Source organism: Lagopus muta, chromosome 14 (genome assembly GCF_023343835.1).
Source record: "Lagopus muta isolate bLagMut1 chromosome 14, bLagMut1 primary, whole genome shotgun sequence".
Classification (NCBI taxonomy): domain Eukaryota; kingdom Metazoa; phylum Chordata; class Aves; order Galliformes; family Phasianidae; genus Lagopus; species Lagopus muta.
The window spans coordinates 16559442-16569511 of NC_064446.1; the positions used below are offsets into that span (position 1 = coordinate 16559442).

The 10070-nt window shown below is 53.1% G+C and overlaps 1 protein-coding gene across 1 annotated transcript; it reads right to left on the reverse strand.

Annotated features, from left to right (window-relative positions):
- IRF1 (interferon regulatory factor 1) lies at positions 1–5520 on the reverse strand. The gene is made up of 10 exons (XM_048961131.1): positions 5394–5520; positions 4425–4516; positions 3463–3562; positions 3111–3287; positions 2830–2879; positions 2562–2697; positions 2240–2365; positions 1730–1773; positions 994–1114; positions 1–584 (listed from the first exon to the last, which is right to left on the reverse strand). The coding sequence occupies exons 2-10, from the start codon at positions 4509–4511 to the stop codon at positions 487–489; spliced, it is 939 nt and encodes a 312-aa protein (XP_048817088.1). The 5' UTR covers positions 4512–4516; positions 5394–5520; the 3' UTR covers positions 1–486.
- Positions 5521–10070: the final 4550 nt, after the last annotated feature.

The following is a 10070-nucleotide window of genomic DNA, read 5'->3' on the forward strand; positions in this document are numbered from 1 at the left end:
TGAATTTTCACATTTTATTGGTCAGAACTATTTACATGAGCTGGAAAGGTCTGATCTGAACTTGAACTATGTGCTGGAGCAAATGGAAGGAGAGAGAGGGCCAATTAGTGCAGTTTCTCTGACTAAGTGTAACAAGAGTCATTAAGCTCATCATGTCAGCAGTGTTGCACAAGTGAGCAGCAACCAACAGAGACCCATTGCACCGTCTCCTAAGCACCCCATGAATAAAGTGCTGGGTGCTGGGGATGCAGGACCTCCTGGCCCGCAGTATGAGCATCACCTTGGGAGCACAGCACCGGTGCCCCATGCGTGAGATGGGCTCCTCTGCTTCTCATGGAGATTTTCTTGCTTTTTTAGGCCTAAAACTGAAACGGAATAAAACGGCTTCTTTCCTCTTCCAGTCAGTAACAAGCGACTTCTGCCATTCCCTTCAGGTCTCTAAGAGTCTCTACAGAACTGCAGTTCACGGGCTGGGAAGCCAAGGGTTTACAGGCTGCAGGAGATGGCCTGCATGGGTCTGACGGTGTCCAGCCAGGAGAATTCCAGGCTGCTCTTCTGGTCCAGCATGTGGAACTCCAACTCCCCTGCACAGAGAGACACAGAAATGAGCACAGAACAGAGGGAGCGTGAGAACCAATGGATGGCAATGTATCAGCAAAGGAAACCACCCTCAGAGGTGAGCAAATGCCTTTGATTCACAATTTGCTGCAATACTCCAAACGCTCGCTAATTAAGCTCTCCACTTTAAGCTATCGCTAGTAGAAAACCTTGTTATGTTGCTAGGAAAACTGAAGCACAGATCTATATAATACTTCTACTGGAGGCTCTTTTTATCTCAACAAATTCCCTACGGACTCCCAACAGGCTAATTAGAGGAATTCACACTTTCCCATGTCATGAGATTCCAGTTTCTCCCTCCCGGTTCAAGGAATGCCTTGATGAAGGTCCTCTCCTGTACCTCCCCCCAGCCCATAATGGCACAAGGCTCTGTACCTGAAGACATGTCGATCTCGCAGCCAAACGTGCTGCACATGGTCTGCGTGCCCGGCTCGTTGGTGAAGAAGCCCTTCCCCTCAACGCTGGTTGTGTGCCAGTCCTGGGCAGGTTCAAATGGCTGTAAGGCAGTAAGGAGATGGTAAAAAGCCTGAGAGGGAGAGGGGTAGGGGAAATATGGGTCCTCATGCACCGAGTAAATCCTCATCTAGCTAGAAGAGGGGGCAAACAGAGCAAAAAAGAAGGTTTTGTTAAGATAATGCTAATTATACTAAACTCATCTCACTCCTCATTTAATGGAAGTTAATGCACAGCAGGGAGGGTGGGAGCACCTTCCATCAACAAACCCCATCTCCTTATCAGTAGGATGAGTGCCCCATGTCTGGGGACGGAGATTAAAAGCCAAACACGAGGCAGAGGGATGGGCAAAATAAATAAGTCTTTCTAGAGAACTCGAAGGCCTCGTGGGCTCTGATACAGCAAGCTTTGCTTCTAGCAGTACTCAACAGCTTTCACCAGCTTCTACGTAGGGCATCTCAAGTTTGTGCTTGCAGAATCACCTCTTTTTTATCAATCATTTTTTCAGGCTTCCTCATTTAATGAGGGTTTTGGATTACAGGAAGTATGTGTTCAGCTCACATGGGGTTATCTATGGGTTAGGAAGCTACTGCTCTTCTTTCCTTGGTGCAAACAGCAATTTTGGACAACTTCAATTGAAAAGAAGGGCTGTTTTTACCTTCATCATGTGTGGTTTCATTTCATCCTCATCTTCATCCACAACTGTTTTGTAATCACATTAAAAAAAAAAAGAGATCTGAACGTCAGTTTTTCTCACGAAGCAGCCGCCGTCCTTCTGCTTCCTCACCACCACTGCACATCCCTGTCTCACACCAGCAGCACGCTGAGGTTTCCCAGCCCCTGCTCAGATGGGAGCACTTCTCCACAGGCTTAGAGCCCTTTGCAGGCAGTGGGGATGGGATCCCACTGTGCCCCACATGTGCTACTGAGGAGATGCTCACAGCTTGAGGTCCAGAAGCAGCTCCACAGCCCAAACTCTAACAGCACACCCCAGCTCCTCTCTACCCTGGCTGTGTTGTAGCTCTAGAAACCCAAATCCATCTGACAGAAGCTGCTTTTCCTACAGAGCAGCTCCTGCTTCTCTTAGCACCACGGCACCCTTGCCTCCATCCTGCCATAGCACCAGGAGAGTGCTGAGAAAACGAGGTGGGCAGGAAGCAACACCAACCTTCTGAGGACGAACCCAGAGGGGACACCTGGAGCTGGTAGAGGTCGTTGGTGCTGTCAGCCATGGCGATTTCATTCGACATCCTCCAGTCGGTCAGGGAGCCGCTCACCTCACAGGACGAGAGGTCTGGGGATGCACAGGGAGGGCTGCTCAGAGCAGATCCCACCGCAGCACGTGGCACTCAGCACAGACCCCCCCCTACATCCCCCTCTTCCTCCTCCTCCCCCCTGCACAGCCCTCAGGCAGCTCTGTCTCTTGGTGACACCGCTGTGGCTTTAGCACCAGCAGCACTTTTCTCTCTGCTGGGAGCTGAAGCTCTCACCTAAGGTGATGGACGTGTTCTCCACCTCCACTTCCTGCCCCGTGTAGTCGTGAGTGGTGTAGCTGCTGTGGTCATCGGGCAGAGGGGTGCTGGTTAGTCGTTCTGCTGACTCCTCCGTCCTCATATCCTCGTGCAGCTACAAAAATAAGAACAAAGCATGATAGGTTGTCTAAGAACTCACAGGTTCCCATACGAAAGAAATTAAGCTTGAAAACCACCAAAAAAAAAAAAACCCTCAGCTCCTTCAGGTGCCTCTGCAGATGCATACCTTTCTCTTGCTCTTGTTTCTTGCTTCCCTTGAAGACTTTGACTTCCTTTCTGTTAAATAGAAATAAGACAAAGGTGAGCACGGCTGCAGGGCTGCTGAGCAGCTCCACTGCTGCCAAGCTGACCCCAGGGCATCCCCCTGAGTGCTTTTGTTTGGGACAAATGAGCTGTTTGTGTAAACCATCACCAGCAAGCCCAGCAGCCCCAGGGCTGCCTGCAGGTCTCTGGGATGCTGCCTAAGCAGAGCAGGAAATCTAAGCAGTGCTTAAGCTGAGGGCTTACCCTTCTTCTGGTCCTTTGTCAGGGGTGGGAGCATCCTGTACACACGGACAGCGCTGGAGCCTTTGTTGATGCTTTTGTCCTTCACTTCTTCAATGTCGGGCAGTGAATTCATGGCGCAGCGGAAGTTTGCCTTCCAGGTTTTTGGGTCAGGGTCCTTCTCACCTACTTTATATCTTCCTGTTAAGAAGAGATGGGATGAACATTGAGTGTTTTCATCGCAGTGATAGTTCTTCACCCCAGAAAAGTTCTTTCTCTGTGTCCTCTGACATGTAACACCTGAGGTGTAAGCCGGGACAGGAATGATAACACTGGAGATGTTCACATGAGCGGGGGAACTGAAGCCAGCACACACCTGTATGGATGGCCCAGCTCCGGAAGAGGCAGGCGTCCTTCTCTATGTCCCAGCCATGCTTAGCTGCATGTTTCCATGGGATCTGAAATATCATCTTATCCTGAAATTAAACCAACAGAAATCTGAATTAAAAAAAAAACCAAAGCATCACATGCCAGATTGCAATGATGGCTTTAAGCAAAGAATTTCCTCAGCAGCAGCTCAGAAACTTTGAAACCCTGTCCTCACATCCTCATTTAAGAACTGCTGGTCCACCTGTTGGGTTTGGGAAAGCTCTGTGCAGTGGTACAGCAGCAATGAACAGCCTCAGCTCAAGCCCAGAACCACTGCAACGTGTTGCACCTCATCTGCTAGTGTAACATTTTCCATGTATGCCTGGATACAGAATCCCTTGAAAGGCTACCAGTGAGACCCTGCATGAATCCAACCAAAACCATGCCCTAGCTTAAATGGTGCCTCAGGATGGATTGGAAGCTTCAGAAACAGAAATCTGACTCAGTAAGCCTGGTGATCCCATTCCTGTGGGACAGCAACAGAGATGTGCTTCCCAACGCCAACCTGAGATGAACTGAGAGTTTATTTTAGGTCAGAGATAAAGATTTCTGTCCTGTGGGGGGGAGGCGTAGGAGTAGCTACTGAGCTGGGACAGAAGGTGGCCTGGCTCCAGTAAGCACCAAGAGATGAGTTTTCTTGGTTCTCAGTCAAGTTCAAACTGCGTTTATTATTACTCATAGGAGAGTTGTCAAGAAAAACATTGAAATCCTGCATTCTGTACCAACCTGAGCCACCTTTCCTGAAAATGAAGTTTTCTTTTAAAAATAAAAAGTTTTTTTAAAACTTATTCATTTTCTTCTTTCCTTTATGATCTTGACTCATGTTTAATATCAACTAAAACCAAGCTTGGTTAATGATACAGTAATAATAATAACGATGCAGCAATAATAGTAAAAAGGATGGCTCACCTTGTTGATCCAGATCAGCCCCGGTATTTGATTGGAATTAATCTGCATTTCCAACCAGGGTCTCATGCGCATCCTTGAGACAGGCATGTTTCCTGCGGGGGACACACGGGGTCAGCTGAAACCTCTCCTCTCCTACCGCAACCACCCCGCACTGCCCCCATCTCCCAGCTCTCCCAGCGACCACAGCCGCGTTTAGAGTCTTTTGCTCCGTTTCAGAGCCTTCTGCCCTGAGTCCCGCTGCATGACGAGGTCCTGCTGCGGGAGGGGGGCAAAGCAAGCAGCGAGGACCCCCGCGCCGCCCCTCTGTGCGGCCACCCGGTACCTCTCTGCACAGCCTCTCGCTCCAAGTTCGCTTCCTGCGCCGAGCGAAGCGGCGATTCCGCCGTACCTCCCCTGCCCCCCCCCCGGAGTGCAGCGCTGCGGCCGTCCTCCCCCCCCGCCCCGCTCCGCTCTGCCCCTCTCGGAGCTTCCTGTTTGCGCTGCCCGAGGACAGCCGCTCCCGAACAATAGGGCTGCGGCTTTCCCAAGCAACGAGACAACGGCTCGCAAAGTTCTCGGAGCCGGGAGAGAGGGCAGACGGCGCCGAGTCGAGCCGGGCCAGGGTGTGTGCAGCCCGGCAGGGCGCAACCCCAGAATCCAGCGCTGGCTCCTGATGAGCAACAAAGCCACGGCCGCGCCCAGACGTCGCCGTCCCCTTAGGGCGCGGAGGATGTCCCGTCCCGTCCCGTCCCGTCCTGTCCGTGTTGTGGGCGCGGGGCCGCAGCCCCCGAAGGATGCCCGGTGCCCCTCGAAGGCTGCAGCATGACGGGCGCAGCGGCACCTAAGACACCCCAAAAGCACCTCAGCATAACTCAGGCTGGCGGTGTCTCCGCTTGGCGAGCCGAGCCGAGCCGGACCGGACCGAGCTGAGCCGTGTCCCCTTGAGGACCCATGCAGCCAAAGCAGGGGGCGGAGAACGCCGGGACCCACCTCGCCGTGAGATCCTGTGCTGTGCTGAGCTGCGACGAGATGCGACGAGATGCGACGAGCGGAGCCGAGCGGAGCCGTCCGTGCTCGACGGCCGCCGAGCCACTTCTGCCGCCCGCGGGTCGCGCCCTCGGGTATAACGCGGTGGCCGGGATTCCCCGCCGCCCGGGCTCGGCAGCGGCTCCACCAATCAGCGCCGCCGCTGGAGGACGGTCGCGCCGCTGATTGGTCGCTGCATCCGGCATCATTTCGGGGAAATCAGGCTGTTGTAGCACCAGCGGAGCGGGGGGAGCACCGCCCCCCCCCGGCACGGCACGGCAGCGACATGGCGATGGGACAGGGATGAGACGGCGATGGGACAGGGATGAGACGGCGATGGGACGGCTATGCACGTCCTGCGGCTCCGCTGGCACGGTTCTCGGCCCCACCGAGGGCTGCCTCTGCATGACAAAAGGGACTCAGCCCACAAACATTCGGTGTTTGCCCTCCTCCCCTCCCCCGTTCTGTGTTTTCACCCCTGACCCCGGGTGGGGGCAGGTGAGCTGCAGCACAGGACCTCTGACCCCACAGCGATCCCCAAATGCGCACCCGCGGACCCGCCGGCTCGGTGCAGCACGAGTAAAGGAGGAAAGGAAGTGGAAAAAAAATAAGGGTCAGAATGGGGCTATTTTTAGTGCAGTGGGAATTGGCCAGCACTCAGCTGCACTTAGGGAATGTACTGGGAGGGTCAGTCACTGCATCCAACGTGCACAGCACCCCGAGGACCACGGCACCCCAAAGCAGCACGATAGCACTGCTGAGAGCTGCATGGAGGGTCCGTGCTGCATCCTTGTGTGTTCTGTGCCAGCAGTTCCCAGAAAGGGACTTGGAGGATGTGGAAGAATAGGAACCACGGGGATGGGTGGCAGGAAGGTCGATAAAAAAGGAAATAAAAGAAATGAAAATGATAAGCCGTGTTCCTGTGTTTATATTTCCGTGCCCACTGTCGGCTTCCAGCGATACACATGAGCAGAGCTGCACTCCTGCCCAGTAAGCACACGACTGATAGACACAGGCATGCAGTGAAGATCCCTGAGCGTAGCACAGTGCTGCCAGACCTTTGAACAGCCCAGAGCCCACCATCCTGCTGGGCAGTGCTGCTGCATGCATTGGTTTGAAGTCTCAGGCACTGGACTGGGGCTGCTCAGCCCAGTGCTGGTGGTACCGGAGCCCTCCTGCAGTCATGCAGCTCCCAGCTGAGCTCCATTTGCTTGAGTGTAGGTGCTGGACACTCCCAGTCAGTTTGATTTCCCATCACCATAATGGCACGCGTTGTGCAATACCTTGCAGCGAGTCGTATGTTTCTGATCATCTGCCTTCTGGGTAAATGGCTGAAGAGGTTGGGGCAATGGAGGCATTCTGTAAAGCCTGGCAATGCTTTTTTCTCCCACCTTCCCCAGCCAGGGCTGTGAGGTGCTGGGCTGCTTTGAAATACCCTTGGATGGCAGTAGATTGGAGTTTTGGTTTTACCCACTGCCTTAAATGAGCAGAATATTGCAACACTTAAAGGGCTGTCCCACCTTCTGGCTTGCCTGGCTCAAGTTGAGTGAAGCAGAATTGTTTTTGGATGCGTATAAAATATACAATCAATGTACCTAAGTAACAAAGCCTTCCCTTCCTCCTCTCCTCTCCTCTCCTCTCCTCTCCTCTCCTCTCCTCTCCTCTCCTCTCCTCTCCTCTCCTCTCCTCTCCTCTCCTCTCCTCTCCTCTCCTCTCCTCTCCTCTCCTCTCCTCTCCTCTCCTCTCCTCTCCTCTCCTCTCCTCTCCTCTCCTCTCCTCTCCTCTTCTTCCTGTTTTTTTTTAATTTTTTTTTTTTTTTAAAGATAACAGAACAACAGAACCATAAAAGAGTTGGGCTGGACATGTGGGAATGCTTTCAGGGCCGGGATGGAGTCATGTGCAATGGGAAGAGGCAGCCTGGACAAACAGTGTCACACTGCTGCGCTCCACCTCCACTGCTGTTATGTTTGTTTGTTTTCAACAAGAAAATTAAAGAAAAATCAAGCCCAAACTTGGATTTCGTGCAGAACTCTCACCCCTGGAAGTGCCCCATGTTTTTTGCCCACTCATTTTTTCGCTGTCTCGGTAGTACCTTCAGGTTTTGCCTTTGTGCAGGGTGAGGCAGGGCTCCTGGTGAGCTTTCAGTGTCAATAAAGATAGAAGGCATCAGGTAAATCAAACACAGGAGGAGGCAGAGAGGCACGCGGCCGAGGCAGGGCAGCACGAGGCCATTTCCAGTTCATGGGCTCCGAGCTGCCTCATGGTGACCCGCGGGCACAAAGTACCCTGCACTCAGGAGTGCTTGAAGGTAGCAAAAGGAACTCGAAAAAGAGATGGCAGAAGGTACGTGAGGTTCCAACACCAATGCCATCACAATAAAGAAGTCACAGCATCTCTTACACAACGTAAATATTGGCAAGGCAGGTCACGCCGTGGTTCTTTCAAGCTCCAGCCTCCCCTGGCTCCAGGCTCAGCTCCCAAGCTCCAGCCCTCAGCTGGCTTCACACCAGAATGATCCTGAGCTTCTTGGGCCAATGTGCTAATGATTATATATGGAAGATGTGTCAGAGATACCTCAGTGACCTCATTTTGAGTGGCAACTTAATTGATCCATGACTTCTGCACCACAGTGCCACTCCAGCTATTTTTAGTGCTTATCACTGGCAGCAACTGGCATCAACAAGGCATCAAATAAATACACCCAGCATAGAAACGCAGCGCTAACTCTGCATCTCCACTGCTTTCTGCAGGTACAACCCCACACAGATCACTCCTGGTGAAAGCCCACTGACCTTTCTATGCTGGTTATGCCCTATCTGCACAGCCAGTTGGTGCTGGGGGAGTGCCCTCCCCAGGCTGGGATGCAGCCTGCTTGTTTGCTGCTTTCTTATCTCCCAGCAGAAACAAGGAACTGACAGCTCACCTCTGGCAGTGGAGCTGTGTCAGGCTCACACAGAGCTTACAGAGCCACTCTGTGCCACCACGCCAAGGGACATCAGCTGCTCACAGTGCCTGCATGCCTGCTGCAGGAAGGCATGCGTGTGGAGGTGGGGTGTGCTCGTACAAAACACAGACAGTGAATAATGCACTTCAAGAGGCAAACAAACACCAGGGAAGCGTTTTGCTCCACCCAGCTGTCACCTGTAGGGAGCTGCCACTGCTCCCAGCTCAGCTCTGTGGTGTGGGGTCCCCTGGCCTCCATCTGGATGCAGGCTGCTCCCAACCCCTGCCCTGCAACCCCCACTGCCCTCTTCCTCATATTGCCCCGCGATTTGCTGACAGTATTAACAGTAAACTGAGACATAAGGAAAAAGATCACCAGAAGTGTTTCATCACATCTGCCCAATGCAGGGCGGCCCTGAGTCCCGATTTGTTTCTCTGATCCACAGGAAGTTTTTCCATGTCATTTGTACTTAAAACCTAACCAAATCCCCAGGCGGTGTTCCACGAGTGCTGCGTGTTATCCTGAGATGGACACAGCTCTGTCTGTAACCAGATGCTCCTGGGAAGCTCCGCACTCCATGTGACACCAAAAAGCACCATCTACATGGGATCGGCTGGGAGAACACAGAAGCAGAGGATCATGGATTTGACCAAATGGTGTTGATGTAGCACTTTGTTCCCCATCTTTGCCCCTCGGGTCAGTTAAGCTGCTATATAAGGCAGACCAAGATGGTTTCATTCTGGTGCTGTGTAAAACAAAGCATGCTGGCTGGCACTGGGCTGCGTGCATTGAATCAGGGGTGAGGAAAGGGTTCCAGCCCTACAGATGCTTGGATATCACAGCTCTGCTGGGAGAGCACGACTGCAGGACAGAGCAGATGGGATGCAGTGTGGCTTCAAGGTGGGGAAGAGCAGGAGCATGGTGAGAGTCAGCCCTTATCTGCTTCCTCGCCATGCCACCCGCTTCCTTCCAGAGATGCACTGTCACCCCCGCCCTCTCCAGTACTCAGCAGCCTCTCCAGACCAAGCACCACACATGGTAGTTCCTCCTCACCACCAGTGCCAGGTTCCAGTCTCTCCCCATGCTGCCTGGTGCCCTTGCAGGCTGTCCTGTAAACCTCCCCTCCCCTTCCCCACTCCTTCCCTTCACTGCCTGCCTCCCCTCTCCCTCTGCAAACTGCTCTCATCCACATCCTTTCTCATTCTCTTCCCTGCTTCCCTTCCACCCTTTCCCCATTAAACTCTGAAACAAAGGATTCTGCTTTGCACCGGATCACCTGGGCACATGGAATAGCTGCAGAGCCCACCCCATCCCCTGGGAAGCCCAGAGCCCCAGCAGTGAGCACCCAACCGCCGGCTCCTGGGGCACTGCGTGTGGCTCTGAGCGGCACTGGGCAGGGAGGGGTTAACAGCAAGCGGGTGCAGGGTGCAGGCTGAGCCCTGGCTACAAAAGCAAACACCAAAAAAAGCAGCTTCTCCTGTGCCTGCAACCTTGGGAGTACAGTGCTCGCTGCGAGCTCTTTCCATTTCTTATAAATGGCTCTCTTACAAAAAGGAAGTCTGGCTGAAGCACACGCAGGGCAAAATGTGAAAAATGTTGACGCTGTGCCCAGTGAGGTAATGCTCACAGGCGCTCTGATTCTCAGGCTGCAATAAATACATCCTGGGATGGGCTGCCTGCAGCTTCCTGGAATCCAA